This window comes from Scyliorhinus canicula, chromosome 10 (assembly GCF_902713615.1).
Source record: "Scyliorhinus canicula chromosome 10, sScyCan1.1, whole genome shotgun sequence".
In the NCBI taxonomy this organism is placed as follows: Eukaryota; Metazoa; Chordata; class Chondrichthyes; order Carcharhiniformes; family Scyliorhinidae; genus Scyliorhinus; species Scyliorhinus canicula.
Window position 1 is genome coordinate 106,223,740 of NC_052155.1, and position 17,860 is coordinate 106,241,599.

General features: G+C 46.5%; 2 protein-coding genes across 2 annotated transcripts in view; one reads left to right on the forward strand and one right to left on the reverse strand.

Moving 5' to 3' along the window:
* Window positions 1-9,585, forward strand: part of LOC119972579 (tripartite motif-containing protein 54-like) — a 155,101-nt gene extending 145,516 nt beyond the window's left edge. Inside the window, exon 10 of the mRNA XM_038809498.1 lies at window positions 8,798-9,585. Within this exon, the coding sequence (XP_038665426.1) occupies window positions 8,798-8,911 (114 nt within the window). The 3' untranslated portion in view covers window positions 8,912-9,585. The remainder of the gene's footprint in view (window positions 1-8,797) is intronic.
* Window positions 9,488-12,135, reverse strand: LOC119972580 (corticoliberin-like). The gene is made up of 2 exons (XM_038809500.1): window positions 11,951-12,135; window positions 9,488-10,312 (listed from the first exon to the last, which is right to left on the reverse strand). The coding sequence occupies exon 2, from the start codon at window positions 10,292-10,294 to the stop codon at window positions 9,818-9,820; it is 477 nt and encodes a 158-aa protein (XP_038665428.1). The 5' UTR covers window positions 10,295-10,312; window positions 11,951-12,135; the 3' UTR covers window positions 9,488-9,817.
* Window positions 12,136-17,860: the final 5,725 nt, after the last annotated feature.

A 17,860-nucleotide genomic window follows, 5' to 3' on the forward strand; every position in this document is an offset into this window, starting at 1 on the left:
TACAAAAGATGAGATATTCATTTTTCGCCTGCCTTCATTCGAGAACACTATCAATAAAGAAAACGCTTTTCTTGATCCATCAAGTCTTTAGGACTTTGGTATTTTTGGATGCACTTATATAATAGCAGTTAAATGTTTCAGAGATTGGTTGTTTGCTTAAAAAGCTGTTGTGCTTCAATTATAACATTATCTGCATAATTCTAACAAGATTTTCAGGATAATTACTAGAAGTTACATTTTGTCTTGTTTCTATCAAAGTTGGCAATCATGATTTGTTCTTTATAAATTCTCAAACACCAGAAGAACTTAAACGTGTGTTGATGTTGACATTTTCACTTTGATGTTGACTGAATGAATGCACAGCAAAATAATCAAACAGTTAAAATGTTGATCTCTTTGCGTATTAATGGAGAATGCCATAATAATTGATTATCCAATAATTCTATAACAATCCTTGTCTGAAATTAGACTTTGATAGAGGCAATCTTAATTATAGCAAGACTGTGAAAATTGCCTGATTATAGCATGTTTGCATCAATGCTACCTTAAAACCCTCCATTGTATTGTCTGAGAAGCAGTCATGGAGTTGGATATATCTGTTATTATTCTTCTCCTCTAGGCATCAACACAGATTGCCAACATGTATAAATGTTGCATTTCTCCTTGTTTAATTTTACCTCTTATTTCCTCTAATTGTTTTCTTTCCTCCACCTTCCCACTCCTGAAGATGATTGTTTTATTTTTCCATGACAGTTATAGGTACTTTAGAACCTCACTATCAACATTCATCATAATTTTAAAGCCCGTCATTTAATATGTTCTCAGCTATTGCTGCACCAATGAAATAGTCAGTTTCACATGTCTCTGTCACATGCCTCTGTTTCTAACTATATTTTCCTCTCTTTGGCATCATCCAACTCAATCTATGAAATGCATTTTCTGTGTCCTTGTGTAAATTTCCGCTAAATTTATACCCTCATTCCTGCATATTTTTCTCCTATTAAATGGCATTTGCTGCCTGTCTGTTCATTCCATCGGTATGTTTAGAATTTCCTGAGGTATTTTACAGTCCTCAATGTTTGCCAAATTCAAATTTCTATCTGATACATTCAGTAGATTTTAAGATTGTGCTCAAATCCAAATAATCTATGAAGACCAAGAACAAAACTGAACCCAACACTGACCCCTGGACCCCTTCAACTGTTCCCTAGTCTGAGTGAGCAACACCTATTTATCTTATCCTTGTCCATCTGACAACATTCTATTCATGCTGCGACATTTCCTCTTGTACGTCACACCTAAATGTTTCTAAACTCCCTTTTATGAGATACTTCATTGAGCAATTTTCTGGAGATCCATTAACACTTCATCTGCTCCATCCCCTTTATCTGCACAATCTTTGACTTCTTAATAGTCCTATTAAAGTTGTCAAACATCACTGGCCCTTAACCTTCTGGATATCTTTGATTACCCAAAGCACTTCCTAATGTACACTAACTTTATCTCAAATTGTATATTTTTTCCCTAACCCAGAGGTCAATTTGCCACATGCACACTGTTACCTCCTCTGCCTGAGAGGAGCTAAAGTAGCACAACATAAAATCCCCTGATCTGTGTGGCCCAGCTACTTATTGGGAAAACCCCAGAGTCACAGGGTGAGCAGCAAAGCATTGCTGATGAAATCACAAAATGCAATGGGTGAAATTCAATGGAGGACCTGCCCTTTGATTTGTTTATATCAAATTTTTCTGTTTGATCTTTGACATGATTTAAGACTTTTGTAAAACTATTGGACAAAGTAATTTAATAGGAACATATCCGAGATTCTCCGGCCTCCCAGCCACATGTTTCTCGGCAGCAGGAGGAAGCAGCCGTTTGCTGGCAGTGGGATCTTCTGCTCCCGCCGCTGTCAATGGGAATTTCTGTTGAAGCCACTCCACGCCACGGGAAACCTGCAGCGGAGGTTGGGGGGGGGGGGGGGGGGGGGGTGGGGGGGCGCTGCCGGAGGGACCAGAGAATCCTGCTGCCAACGAACACAGTGTGATTTCACTCTGTATTGATTGCTTGTTTAAAGAGGTGGAAGGGTCCTCCATTTAAAGTACTGTATATAAAGATGAATGATGCCATAAGCTGACCATGAAAAAGCAATTCCCATTCTATAATTGTTCAAGCATTACCCCTTTGGCCATTCAGTTTAACAGCGGTAGTGGGGAAGCTTATAGAAACAAAGATTCAGGAGAAAATTAAGTCATTTGGACACGTATGAACTAATAAAAGGAGAGTCAGTCCGGATTTGTTAAGAGAAATTTGTGTTTGACCAACTTGATTGAGTTTTTTTGATAAAGTAACAGAGAGCATGAGAGAACTGCAGTTGATGCTGTGTATTTGGAATTTCAAAAGGTGCTTGATAAAGTATCACATTCTAGACTTGTTAGTAAAATTATATTGCAGCCTATGAGGCAGAATTAAAATGGATATAAGCTTTGTTAAGGGATCGAAAGCAGAGAGTAATGTTTTTCAGACTTAGGGCAGTATACAGTTGAGATCCCCAGGATCAGGACTGGGGCCACTGCTATTTTCGATATATAATAAGGACCAGTATTTCGGATTACAGGGTGCAATTTCAAAATGTGTGAATAACATGAAATTTGGAACTGCAGTGAACAGCGAGAAGATAGTAGTATGTTCGATAGGATGTAGACAGCCTAATGGAATGGATGGACACATGGCAACAAATGTTTAATGCAGAAAAGTATGAGGTGCACCCATGTAGGAGCTAGGAACAGATTTGTCAGTCTCACCCTTGCAAAGACAAAAGAAAATGCACGGAAAGCCCAGATCTACAGGGAGTTACACACATACTACCTAACGCAACAAAACCCCAAACCCAGGCCCAAGGCTGAACCACAATTAGAAAGAAAAGAGAGGACTGTCAACAACAACATGTTCAGACAATGGTGAAGCCTGCAGGGCCTCCCAAGGTAGAAAAGAAGGGAAAGAAGAACAAAAAAAAGAGACCTACAAAAACTATCCCACCAGATGACAACACCCATCAGTGATGAGGGGAGCAGGATATCCACCAAGGCAGTAAACTTGACTCATCCTCAGGTCTGTGTGTCAGACAGACAAAGAAACAAAACTTAGCCCCTCTCCAAACCCTCAGGGAGGAACATCCTGAACCCCTGGGATAACAGCCACAGTACAGAGCCTGGCCTAGTCCTGCACCAACCAACACACAAGGAGCTATATCCCCAAGGCCTCCAGCACACCCCAAAATACTGCATCCCAGTTGAGCCTGTACCTTTCTACCCCCATCCAGGGCAACACACCACAATCCCAGCCCCGGCCAAGATGGGAGAGATCCAGCCCGAGAAGAAGAGGAATTGTCAAGACACCCAATAATTAGGCACCCTGGATGGAGGGCCTCCTCCCTCCTCCCTGGCACAAACACAAACTCCCCCCCCCCCCCCCAAACCACCAGGCCAGCTCGTGATTTAAATAACCAACAATGTTCATCCAAATGAAGAGAAGAAAAGAAGATACAAAAACCCCAAAAGAAGGAAAACCCAGCCTAGCTCAAAGTGACCACCACTGCAGAAAGGATATCCAGAACAACCTCCCTTCTCAACAACCCAACCACTGCAATCGCCCAGGGGAGGAACACAAGAGAAATCCAAACAGAGGGAAGGAAAAACTCAACCTCAAGAGAAAGACAGAATGAATCCAGTCCGCCCCAGGATACAAACTCTGCCCAGGCCAAAGAAGGACAAAGACACAGATTCTTAATTCGAAGAATATACAAACCCAAAAGAAAAACCTGAAACAGATTAGCTCCTACTGGGGAGGGGGGGGCCATTCTCAATCTCAGCGAGGGCCGAACTCATCCAACCAACCATATCCACCCACCCTTCACTCTGCCCCAGCTCCATCGTCGTCTCTATACACGAGACAGGGGGTGACCAAAGTCACTCCCCTCCCCCAACCACAAGTATTATAAAACACAATATCAAAGAGTAAAACTGTGCACAAATCACCATTCTCATAATTGACTCAAAATGATCTTACTAACAGAAGATAACAGGATGAGGATAATCAACGGCACAAGCCATCATACTCAAATTTCACACACCCCTACAGGAAGAAAGACAAAAATAAAAAAAGTCAACATCATGAGCGACAAACTGCAGGGTAGACTGCAGGATAAAGACATCTTCCATGTAGCATAAGAAGGCAAAGGATAAGGCAGGATAAATGGCCACTCTCCAGAAGTCCATCGATTGAAGGATGAGAGACCATTGCTTCCACCATGCCTTCTCTCCGACACCCAGGCAGTTCACAGCCTATTCCCCAGCCAGGGGGAATGACTCGACCTGCTTGGCCATCGCCAACCCCTCATGATGAGCATCAAGAATAGGATGATATAGGACCAGTGACCAGCCCTACCGGCCCCTGGCCTTGAAGACAGGATACGTTTGTTGCTCTCCATTGAATCTGATGTACCCAGCTTCCAAATCAAGATTACCAAAGCATGGCAGTCAAATCTTGATCTCAATCAGGAACTCGTCTCTCACCTTTTTGTCAAGGACTGGACTCAAGGGGACATCCCGCCCGGTCCCCATCTTCCAAACCCATCAGGATAACTGGCAGACCATGCAGCAGGGTTTTGACAACACAAAGGTGGCCCCTAAGCAGGGACAGTGCTCTTTTGACTGCAAAACCCTCTAATGTGCCCCTGCAGCCGTTCTAAAGGTATTCCACAATCCCTCAAGTTGCCTGGCGCGATTTGCACAGCGCTGGTTTCGGGGGGGGGAGGGGGGGGGGGGGGGGATCGCACGACCTACCCCGCAGAGCCAAAATTCTTAGTCAATGCAACATCTTTGATGGTGGCCATCATCTGATGCACACAGCACTGCCAAGGCGAGAGTTCACTCAACAACAGCAATGCCATTCCCAGCTGGGCCGTACTCCAAGAAAAATGAGGGTTTTAGCTTTTTATCTCAGCTCTTTCTCACAAAAAGACCAAACAGCCACTCCCAGAGACAAAACAAGTATCACGGGCGGTATTCTCCCTCCCCCCGGCACGCAGGTTGGGAGAATCAGCGGGGCACCGCGTGCGATTCTCCCCCCCCCCCCCCCCCCCCCGAAACCAGCGCTGTGCAAATCGCGCCAGGCAACTTAGAGAATCGGCGCTTGCAGCGATTCTCCGGCCCGGATGGGCCGAGCGGCTGCTCTGACAGGACAGGGTCCCGCCGGCACCGTCCACCCCGGTAGTTGCCGGCTGGAACTCTGTGGGATCGCTCGGGAGGTGGCCTGTGGGAGGGGGAGGTGGGCTCCTTCATGGGGGGGGGGCTCCGAAGGGGTCTGGCCCACGATCGGGGCCTCACTGCCCCCCGCCCCCCCCCCCCCCCCCCCCGGGCCTACATTCCACTGCATGCCTGGACCCTGTTCGTGCCGTTGTGAAACGTGACGGCATTCACGACGGCGCGGGCACTTGGTCCGCGGAGCGGAGAATCGCCCCCGAAATGTGCATCAGGTTGAAATGACGGATTCAAAGACGGGCAGGACTGGAGCTCACAAAAATGCAATAGTTCTCGTGCTTACATCATGTGAGTTCCCTCATAAGCGTTTTCAAATAAATTATAAACTACTGAGAGGCTAGTTGCTGGTTGACTTTTTTTTTCTACCAGTTGCCTTGATTCTACAATGTTGCTTTCTATGGTTGTTTAAAGTTGCGCAGAGATCGGTGTGGCTGCTCCTGAAGGAGTTCTTGTTAACATCAGAATTTCTGCATAAACCATTAGTAGGCATTCCATTTAGAATACAACAGGAGTTGCAGAATGAACAGAGGGCACTCACAGGACGAAATGTTGGGAGAGGGAGAATTGGGAGCAGTGCTTTAGCCACAATCGACACCTGCCCAGGGTGTTGATAGAGCAATTCTCCTCCCTGAATACTATGGGCGCGATTCTCCCAGAGGGGGAGAAATCGTAAGGCTGGCATCAAATCCAGACGGGTTTGACGCCAGCCCCCCCCTCCCCGACCGGGAACCGATTCTGGTCCCTGGTCGGGGCAAGCATGCCGCCGCCATAAACTCCGGCATCGCGGGCTTAACGAATTTCGTTAAGGCCGCTTGCCAGAGTTTGCGCCGGCTGACGCGTCATATGACGTCAGCCGCGCATGCGCGGATTGGACGACTCCAACCCGCGCATGCGCGGATGACGTCATCGCGCATTTGCGCGAAACCCGCGCATGCGCAGGCCGGGATGCCCCTCAGCGGGGCGGCGGAGGGACAAAGAGTGCGCGGGCATCGGACCCTCTGCCCGCAATTGGTGCCCACCGATCGCGGGCCCATGGCACCCTTGGCACGGCCGTGGTACTGCCGTGCCAATCGGTGCCATGGTTTTAAAAATCGGGACTTTACGGCCGTTTTTACGAACGGCCAGACCAGGTGTGTTTGCTGTTCGGAAAAACAGCCGTAAAGGGTTGGGAACTCGGCCCATCGGACAGCTGAGAATCGCTGCTGGCCGTAAAAAAATGGCGGCAGCGATTCGTATCGGGAGTCGGGCGTGGGGGGGGGGGGGGGAGAATAGCGGGAGGGCGTCGGACGAGCGTGGCTGTAAAATTTTACGAGCCACGCTATTCTCCGCACCGTCGTGAGTGCGTAGAATTGCGCCCTGTATGTGAGGTGTATTAGCTACCATAAGGGCACTCTCATTGAAATCTGCCACCTACTGCTACCTCAGAGCATGGTAAGAACCACATTATCAGTGGTTGTGAAGGTGACCATGGAGATGTATCTCTGGTCCTTCTAGGCTGGAACATGCAATGTTTGCAACATCTAGCAGTTGATCATCCAATGTTGCATACGGGGCGTCACTCAGGCTCTGTAGTCAGAGTTGGCTACATCTCATTCTTTTTGGTCAGTGAGCAGCAGAAGGAGTGAGAATGTAGCATTAATAGGATTGCAGATTTCCTCATGATACAGGATGCCATTGACTGCACACATGCCACTGCGGTTTCTGCATGTCAACTCTACCATACCTTGGCATGGACAAGATGGGCCAAATGGCCTCCTTCTGTGCGTAACTTTTGTATGATTTTATGACATCAGATCCAAAATTGATTCCACACCCTCACTGTCCAGCTGGTTTATGACCATAGGTAGTAAACCATTCTGGTCAATGTCCAGTATCCTGTCAGCAGCCATAATGTCTTCATACTGCAACAGCCCAGTGTTCTATCTGTATTTGAACTACTGCTGCAAACTAATGGCTGGCTGTTGGGCGATAAGGGCAGTTCATTGATGACATGAATCATGACGCTGTGCGTAACCCATGCACTTGTTTTGCATGCACACAATGAAAGCCATGCTGCCACAGAAATTCAATAGAGCAGTTCATCCAAGTATTGAAACAAGACTTCCACTATCATATCATAGAATTTACAGTGCAGAAGGAGGCCGTTCAGCCCATCGAGTCTGCACCCGCCCTTGGAAAGAGCACTCTACCTAAGCCCACACCCCCACCACATCCCCGCAATCCAGTAACCCCATCCAACCCAACCTTTTTTGGACACCAAGGGCAATTTAGCATGGCCAATTCACTTAACCTGCACATCTTTGGACTGTGGGAGGAAACCGGAGCACCCAGAGGAAACCCATGCAGACACGGGGAGAAAGTGCAAACTCTGCACACAGTTACCCAAGCCGAGAATCGAAGCTGGGATCCTGGAGCTGTGAAGCAACTGTGCTAAACACTGTGCTACCGTACCACCCATGATGCTGGAGAAGATCTACAGTACTTGGCAGACTAAGTGTCAAGATTCATGGAGGTCTACTACATTCTGCACACCCTCATCATCATGAGGGATTGAACCTTGCTGCCAGTGATGTGAGGAACAGCTGAGAAGGAACAGGAAGGGCAGCACGGTGGCGCAGTGGTTAGCATTGCTGCCTATGGCGCTGAGCACCCGGGTTCGAATCCCAGCCCTGGGTCACTGTCCGTGTGGAGTTTGCACATTCTCCCCGTGTCTGCGTGGGTTTCACTAACCATCACAGCATCCAATTGGCCACCATGCAAAAAAACTGGAAAGGATGGGCTGCTGGTTCTTGGTAAAACCCTGTGCCAGGTTAGTGCTGAGCCGTGTCTGCACCGGCCCTCCAAATGAGCATTATGACTTACTGCCTTTTCCTGTACCCCGCCTATTGTTTCTGTTCCAGTGATCCTCCAATAACCTTTTGAATGACTTGATTGAACCTGCCTCCACCACACTTGCAGGCAGTGCGTTCCAGACCCGAATGCCCCGTGAAAGAGATGAAGCAGACATGATGGGCCGAGTGGCTTCTTTCTGCGTTACACCGTTTTACGATTCTATAGACACCAGAACACCCCGTGATAAACCTCAGTAATAATCTATCCCAGGGATCCAGGATTCCAGCCCTCCCAACGAGGGGTTGTTTGTTTTCTGGAACATGTTCATTCGGGGAAGAAGGGGGATTAATATCGGAGTTTTTTGCGAAGTGGGAACGTACCAAGCATGTTTTATCCAATGTGATGAGGGGTTTAGTGGATCCGTCCACTCTCTGATAGGCGGGGGGGAGCTCTGATAGAAACGAGCCGTTCAACCAGCTCCACACCCCAAACCTCCTGCAGCGAGCGGCAATTGGCCCACATGTATCACTGACTGGTGTGGTTAGAGAGGGAGGTGGCCAAATCCAACACTCCGCGGGAGGGTTTTCGTGCCATGTTTGAAAGTAATTTGAGCCTCTTTTGTGTTTTCCTCTCTCTCTCTCTTGCAGGCGGATTCTGAAAACCCTGCCCCAGGTGAAGCTGAAAGCGGCGGCGGAGCAAAGAGCGGCGAGGCGGCTCGCCACGTCTTCTCCTTCTCCTGGTTAAACTCACTGGCCAAATAGAGAGAGAAATCAGGCAGCCGAGAAAAGCCAAAGAGAAGCATCTTAACCCTCCCAAAATAACATCAATCATTGTATTAAAAGATATCCAATCTCTGGATGACTACTCTAAATGTTGGATCTTTGGATTTGAGGATTATTCATTTCACCCTGTATCCTACTGAAAGTGGGGTTCCATTCATTGCAGCCCGTGCAGCCCAGAGATGGAGGGACTACAAACGGTTAGAAACACTGTGGTTGTGATGGGACTTTCTCCTCTAGTTTCGGATCACCCCCAGTGAACTGTGGCGTCCGCGAATTTGAACTCTTTGAGTGTTAACCCGTTGCAGGAGGCGGATGAGACGGCGATGTCGGTGGGTGGGCTGGAGGCTGCTGTGAGTGACGGGTTGTGTTCCCAATCAGCTCTGTTGTGGGTGCACAATTCAGGATTTTTTATGAATGAACTCCCCGGCAGCGGCACTTCTCTGTGAGTGTGAGCAGGAGGCGGCCCCCAGGGCTCCTCGTTTCATTGATAAAAACATCTTTCTCCCACACAAACAAAACACAACATTTCGGCGCAATAATCTGGGACACGGTTACTCAGCAACACGCGATGTTTATTCAGGGTTTTCTGTTAACAGTTGTGTATCCGCAGACAATTTCCTCTGCCTCCACAATAAAGCATAAAGCGGGCGTTACTTTGCAGCTTTTATTAAAAAATATAAATATTAGACATTCTCTTACACAAGAAAGATGATTGGCACCGATGTGTTTATTGTCTAGAATTCTACAATGTGAATTGATCGGTTAAATACAGTGTTAACTTGGTTGAAATGCACACCTTAAAATTCAGCGCTATAAAAATAAAGGACGAGTGCCCGAAGAGCGCTAGGAGGGATGTGTTTCTCATTTGATCTTTCAGCCTGCGATCTATTTGCCGATTAGCTCCATGATTTTCCTGTTGCTGTGGGCTTGGCGCGCCTGTTGTTCAGCCCTCGCCATCTGCAGCACTTCTCTGAGAAGATGGAATGTTAGATCCAGGGAAATGGGAGGGTCGTCCAGCCTTTTCCCCCGGCCCATCATCTGCTCCGCTTCATCCCGGAATCCACTGTCAACTTGGTCTTTTGGAGGGCGCTGGAGCGCATTGACCTGCATTGAGAAAGCTCTGTCAGAAAGGGCCATGTCCCGTGGGCTTGGAGCGGCGGGAGGTCCACCCTTGGTCGGTTTGCCCAGGTGCAGGAGGTAGTCCTCCCCAATGCGAATCCAAAGTGGTAACATTGACTGGAGTCCTGATTGTGGATCCGCGCCGTTTGGAGTTGATGCGGGGCTCTCAAAGGCTCGACACTCAGCACTGGGTAGGAAGGCCATCAGAAAGATAGCAGTGCAGAGTAACACGGGGGTCTTCATGGCCGGGATAGTGGCAATCTGCAAAACACAACCATATTAAAATGGCACTAATTCTTGCTCTCTATTAGCACTTGCGCAACTATTGGGAAGAGTAACTAAGAACGTTTAGTTCCATTAGTTCATTTAGTTTTTTGGCAACCGATTGTTGAGGGGCGCAAATATCACAGGATTATAGGCACTGGAAAGATAAAGGGCAAATTAAATAAACTATTTGAGTTTTCACCATCCAGTTTGAGAAAGGTTCACAAAGGAACAATGTTTGACTTCTCAATTCTTTCTGATCTTGAACCGTATTCTGCTTTCACCATCATATCAGGAGATGAAATCATTAATACTAAATTTAACATGAATCATTCTCAGAGAGGACTCATTTCCATTTGATATGTGTGTGCAAAGTTAAAGACAATATGAACACGGCACAAACATACAGACACGCACAGACACACACAGACCCCATAGGCACACACAGACGCACACAAACACACACAGGCACACACAGATCGCACGGACACACAAGCACACACACAGACCCCTCAGGCACGCACAGGCACACACAAACGCACACACAGACCCCTCAGGCACACACAAACACACACACAGACCCCTCAGGCACGCACAGGCACACACAAACGCACACACAGACCCCTCAGGCACACACAAACACACACACAGACCCCTCAGGCACACACAGACACACACACAGACCGCCTCAGGCACACATAGACACACACAAACACACACACAGACCCCTCAGGCACGCACAGGCATACACAGACCCCTCAGGCACACACAGACACACACAAACACACAGGCACAACAGACACATACAGATCGCACAGACATACATAAACACACAGGCACACGCACAGACCCCTCAGGTACGCACAGGCACACACAGACCCCTCAGGCACACACAGACACACACACAGGCACAACAGGCACATACATATCGCACAGGCATGCATAAACACACAGGCACACGCATAGACCCCTCAGGCACACACGTGGGCGCACACGCACACAGATGCACAAAAAAAATAGATACACAGAAACACACAGACACACGAAACACACGCAGACACACATAAACACACAGGCACATACAAACACACACAGGCACACACAAACTCGCAGAAGCACACGCAGAAACTGAAGCACACAAGGACACAGACAGGGACACACATTGGCAGACAGACACACACACCCTGCATGGCTAAAGCTTTGTGTTACTTTACATCCAAATAAATGACCTGAACCAGTTACATCTGAATAATATACACATTCAAAACAGCAGCTACCTCTGGAACCCAATGGAAATTGCAATAGATTACAAACGGCATCATCAATCTTGGTGACACCACGAACCGAATTTGTAGAAAACAAAATACTCGGAATGCTGAAAGTGTAAAAGCTGAAAACGCAGGAAACACGCTGGGTGTTTCTAATAGAAAATATCACGTAAATAATCTCAGCAATCGCTTTCACATAAAACCTGCTTTATTAACCACGCCTCTAATCGACTCTGGCAATCGACTCTGTCCTGAAACATTAAGGCAGAATAAGATTAAGCTTCAAATGACTGTACAGGTTTTTAAAGAGCAACAACTCGTTAGCCGCCACAGAAAGGACAGGGGGGAGTGGATCGGAAATACATACCTGGACAGCAGCTGGTGTCTCGAGTCAGTCCTGCAGCCTTGCTCCGTCCAGATGAGATTGCAAAGTGGTGGGAAGTTATTTGGGGTGCAGACTGCCTCTTGCCCTTTTATACTCCCTTCGGAGCTTCGGGTATCACGTCGGCAGCCTGGCTAGTGACGCAGAACATTGGAGCTTGGTGTCGGAGCACTCATGAATGAAGAGTGAGGGGGAGGAAGCCACAGACTACCCCCCCCCCCCCCCCCCCCAACACACAAACATACACACAACGTGCTCACAGTCTCAAGGGGCAAGTCACTCAGCTCCCCAGCAATGTGTGGTGGTGAAGCCGGACGCTGCTTCTTTCTAACCAGCGGCCCTGGTCACACTCACCCAGGCGGGTGGAGGGACTTTCTGAGACTTTCCCCCCTCCAAGGAAATATCTCAAATTGGCGGCAGTGCTGGAAGCCAAACTGACAATTCATGCTTAGAATTTGAACAGTGAGCAGGGTTAAAGCGGACGTGTTGTATAGAATCCCCTCCATTTAAAAAGCGTGTGGGATTTATTTTGAGGCGTTCAGTTGGGACCGTGAGCTGTTGACATTGGAACCAGAGGGGAAAGAGGGATTGTTGTGGAATTGGAGTTTGGTGGGAATTAGGACAGAGTTAGAATTGGAGTGCTGACACATTATTGGGAGTGTGTTAGTTTTGGAATGGATGGGAAGTTGGAGTTGTTGGAGATTGGATTTAAGTGTAAGAGCTGTCCGAGGTGCTGAAAATCATCGCCTAGCATCCAACCCTGTAAACAGCGGCTATTACCTTCCCTCAGTCCGATTGACCCCGAAGCCACTCGGTTCCGAATATGTGGCTTTTATAACAAACTCACATCGGATTGAGGCAATTACCTCTCGGGACGGTGAACTGGAGCTCGGGGTTTGTGCATGTCCCAGGGAATCAGTGCCCGGTTTTGTACAGAACTATTCTGTTGATTAAAGAGGAGACCGCCGCTGGCTCCGGTACCAAGTCAGTTTGCCCAATGCAGCTTGGGCCAGTCTAGCCGAGATGTTTTGAAAAGATGTCTCAAACGTTTCTGTCTCTGCTCGACTATAATGTCAAACATTCCCGTTTGTCTATTTCAGACTGTGGAGTTTCCCACCTTTTGCGCCCAGCAAATTCCAGCACAATGTTTCTTTTTGATCCTTTGGGATGTGAATCAGACTCACATGCAGTTGGGAAGATTTTTATGTGGAAGAGTAAATTTACCCGGAGGATTCAAGCGCGATATATTAACATTTAGAGTTGAATCGTGCAGACAGAAGAACTGGTCCTGAAAGTCAGTTTCGGTGACATTGACACAGCCGGGTGCACAGCACGTGAATAGTTGTGTCTTATTTTTCAAAATCTTTTCCTGTGTATGTCTTTTATGGTTTCCGAGGAATATTTTTCTATAGAACATTTTGCATATTTCCCAGTACTGATTGCCAAGTTGTCACAGAATCATCCGTGCTGTGTGTATCTGATACACTTTGCAATGGTCTCCGGAAAAGACCACACTATCTCACTGTTCAGGCGGGCAGTGCAAAGAACACCGCCACAGTAACACAGTCCCACGGATTTTTGGCATTAGGCAAACCAGAGTTCAATTAAAGCTGTAAAAGCTCTGTGTCAGGGGTAGATAAGACTTTGAATCGTCCAATGATTACAGCCCAGAAGGAGGCCATTCGCCCGTCACGTCCCTGCCGGCTGGAGCAATACAGCTGGTCCCACTCTCCCGCCCTTGCTCCTGCGCCTGATATTATGTTTCTCTACCCCCCTCCCCCCGCCCCGTTCTGCTATTTATGACATTACTATTCCAGTCTATACTGAGATAATTAAAGTACCCTATTCTAACTACTCTAGTTGTACCTTTCTGTAATTTCCTTGAATATTAGTTTCCCCCTGTATCTTTCGCATTACCTGCTGGCCTGTAGGCTAATATCGTGAGTGCAATGGTACCTCCTTAACTAGTGGTATTTCTGAACTCTAACCAAATTCTGTCCTTGATCCCTCTAGGACATCCCATCTGCCCAGCATTACATGTACTGCCCTTAATCGGTGCTGCCACTCTCCTGCTTTCTTTCTTTTCCAATCATTCCTGAACACCTTGCATCTACAAATATCTTGTGCCCAGTTCTGAGCTTTTTTGAGCCTGGTCTCCATATCGCCAAAGCATCACATCCCCAAAAGTCTTTGCAGCTCACCAACTTTATTACCATACTCCACATACATGCACGGTAAACTTAACTTATGCTGTATTACTTTCCACCATAATTTGGCCTCTCCTAACATTCGACTGCATCTTACTTTAATGCTGCCTGCCTCTCCAAGATGGTCCATCTCACTGCCAAATTAATTTAACCCCTTCCCAACAGCACGAGCAAATTGCTCCGCGGGTCAGTAATCCTGGCTCTGTTAGGGTGCAACCCCTACTGGCCTGTGCAGGTCCAATGTCCCCCAGAACCAGCTCCAATATCCCAGCAATCTAATGACCTCCCCGCTGCACCACCTCTTCAGCCTTGCGCTAAAGTTCTCGATCCTCTTATTTTCATATAGTTACTAACGCAAGCCACAGGCAGCAATCCCGAGATTGCTACCTTGGAGGTCCTGTTGGCTAGTTTCTTTCTCGTTTTCTAAAATCTGCCAACAGGACCTCACTCCTCTTTCTCCCCATGTTGTTGGCACTGATATGAACCACGATCACTGGCTCCTCACCCTCTGGCGCCGTTCAGTGGCATCCTCCACAAAGCGACACAGCAAATAAAAACAGGAAAGGCTGAAATACTCAGCAGCTCAGGCAGCACATGTGGAGCCAAATAGAGTTACCATTTCAAGTTGTTGACCCTTCATCCGTGTTCTGAAACATTAACTCTGCTTCTCTGGCCACAGATGCTAACAGGTGAGCTGGGTATTTCTAACATTTGTTTCCAGGTTTCCCACATCAGCAATGTTTTGCTTTTGCAAAGTAACATCCTGGATTTATGTCAGCGGCTACTGAAATGCCTGTCTCTCCCCCCCCCCCCCCAACTCTCAAATCTATTGTCACTATTATTTTCCCAATCTCCTCAAAGACATATGGAAAACCTGTGTAAAAAAAATACCAGTCAGAACCCTGTATTGCACAGATGATAGCTTCAGTTTGTTTTATGCTTGCAGTATCTAGGGAGGTGGTGGCATAGTAGCATTGTCACTTAACCTGTAAATTGGATGTCTATGAACATGGGTCAAATCCCACCACTGTGACTCCAGACTCCCGATGCACAGTAATGTTCTGACCTCAGTTCACGGCTAATTAGAACTGGGCAGGAAATGCTGGCCTTGCCAGTATCCGATGAATGGGGAAATCCCTGATGATCACTTCACTGCTCTGTCCCTGAACTCCTTCCGTGATGCAGCTCTGGGCTCTCCTGCTGTTTTTTATTGCTTTGCTCTCTCAGGGCTCTCTCCCTCTCTGACTTTTGCTGACTCCCTGCTACCACTTTTATCTGTTGGTCTCCAGATCTGTTTCATTCAGACACTCTCTCTGGGATGTCATTTCAGCAGGTTATCATATAGAAACTTAGAAACAAGTTTAGGCCATTCAAGTCCTCTAGCCTCTTCTGCCATTCAATTCATTGAATGGAATCATAGAATCCCTACAGTGTAGAAGGAGGCCATCCAGTCCATCAAGTCTGCACGGACCCTCCGAAATAGCACCCCAACCCACTCCCCCAGTATCCCCGTAACCTCACATAACCTACAGATCAATTTTAAAACGACCACTAACCTGCACATTTTTGGACTGTGGGAGGAAACCCACGCAGAAACTGTGCAAACCCCACACAGTCACCCAAAGCTGGAATTGAACCCGGGTTCCTGATGCTATGAGATGCAGTGCTAACCATTGTGCTGCTATGCTGCCCTGCCATTGGCCCATGTTGATCTGTACTTTAACTCTATCTACTTATCTTGGTTCTGTAAAACTCAGATACAAAAAATCAATCACATTTAGATTGAAAACTTTGAAATGATCTGCCATCAACAGTTTTTTGGGGCCGAAATTTCCACTGCCCTTTTGGTGAAGATGTTCTTTCACCCCTGAACAGCCAAACTCCAATTTTAAGGTAATACATCTTTTTTTAGATTTTCTTACCAGAGGGAATAGTTTCTCTCTATTGACCCTATCAGCTCTGTACATCATCTTAAACACTCAATTCCATCATTCCTCAATCTTCCATTTTCCTTTGAGCTGATCCAATTGAAACGTATAACATTTTTAATGGGCTCAATTGGGGTGATACTGGCAGGGTTTCTCCTGTCTGGAGAGTTTAGAACCCAGGGTTACAGTCTCAGAATAATGAGTCAATGATTTAGGACTGAGATGAGGAGAAATTTTGTCCTTTAAAGGTTGTGAATCTTTGAAATTCGGTACATCAGAGAGCTGTGGCTGTTCAATCATTGAGCAATTCAAAGCAGAGGTTGACAGATTTTTGGGTGCTAAAGGGATCAAGGGATTTGGAAGCAGAGTGGGAAGGAGGAGGTGAGATAGATAATCAGCCATGATCTTATTGAATGACAGAGCCGGATTGAAGGGCTAAATGGCCTATTCCTATTCCTATTTCTTATCATCTTCTCTTAAGAGAATGAAAGCCTCATCTAGACAACCTGTCTTCATGGTGTAATCCTGTTAACCTAATATCATTCAGGTGAATCTGTACTGCACCCCTTCTAAGGCCTTTGTGTCCTTCCTGAGGTGCAGTGCCCAAAACAGTGTAACCAGAGCGCTGAACAGCTGTATCATAATGTTTTCCACATTGTATTCCAACCCTCTTGAGATAAAGGTGAACAGTTCAATAGCCTTTTAAATGGTATATTGCACCTTCCAACTCTCTGTTCATCCACAGTTCCTAATTTCACACCATTTTGAAAATATTCTGGTCTATCTTTCTTAGGTTCAAAATAGATGACCCACACATTCCCATGTTGAACTCCATCAGCCATTGTACTGCCCACCCACAAAACTATCAATGTTGTTTTGCAAAGTTCTGCTCCTGTATACATAATTTATTGTGCCACCTAACTTGCTGTTATCAGCAAACTTATAATTGCGTATGTGAATTCATTCAGTTCATTCATAAATAGAGTGAGAAAGCTGTGGCTGTAGGACACATCTCCAGGACACTGTTATTCGCACCATGTCGATCTGAGTACATACTCATTATTTACACTCTGTTGCCCACTCCTAATTAATTCCCTGAATTGAAACACAAGCAATTGGATTGCCTTCAATTCTATGTGCTCATATTTGTCTCTTAGGTGGAATTCTGTTGAATACCCTCTGGAAATCCATCAATGTAATACTCATAGACAATTTCTTGTCTACCACATTGGTTTCTTCCTCAGAAAACTCACCTTGGTTTGTTTGAAATGACTCACCTTTTCAAATCCATGCTATCTCCCTCTGATCAGATCAGATGTTTTCAAATTCTTAGTCACCCTGTCCCTAATAACAGATTCAACAAACATTAAAGTATTAGGCTGATCATTTCCTCCTTTATCTCTCTTATCCTTCTTAAGTAATGGAATTACATTGTCAATTTCCCCATCCAAGCAATCAATTTCTGAATAGAAATAGTTTTGAAAGACTAACTATCAACAATTTTCTCACTCGCTTCTTTTAATACCCAGAGAGAAAATCCGTCGAGTCTTGGAGACTAGTTATGGAGTCATTATAACATTGGAGACCAATTGGCCAAAAGAGTCCAGGCCAGCTCTTTGTCAAATAATCCAGTCAGTCCCATTCTTCCGCTTTATCCCTGTAGCCCTGCAAGTTTACTTCCCTCAAGTGCCCATCCAATTTCCATTTGAAAACATTCATTGTCTCTGCTTTCACCAACCTCCTAGATAGCAAGTTCCAAA

What these genes read in the sequence shown, in the direction of transcription:
- LOC119972580 (XM_038809500.1), bottom strand. Translation starts at nt 10,294, where the DNA reads ATGAAGACCCCCGTGTTACTCTGCACTGCTATCTTTCTGATGGCCTTC.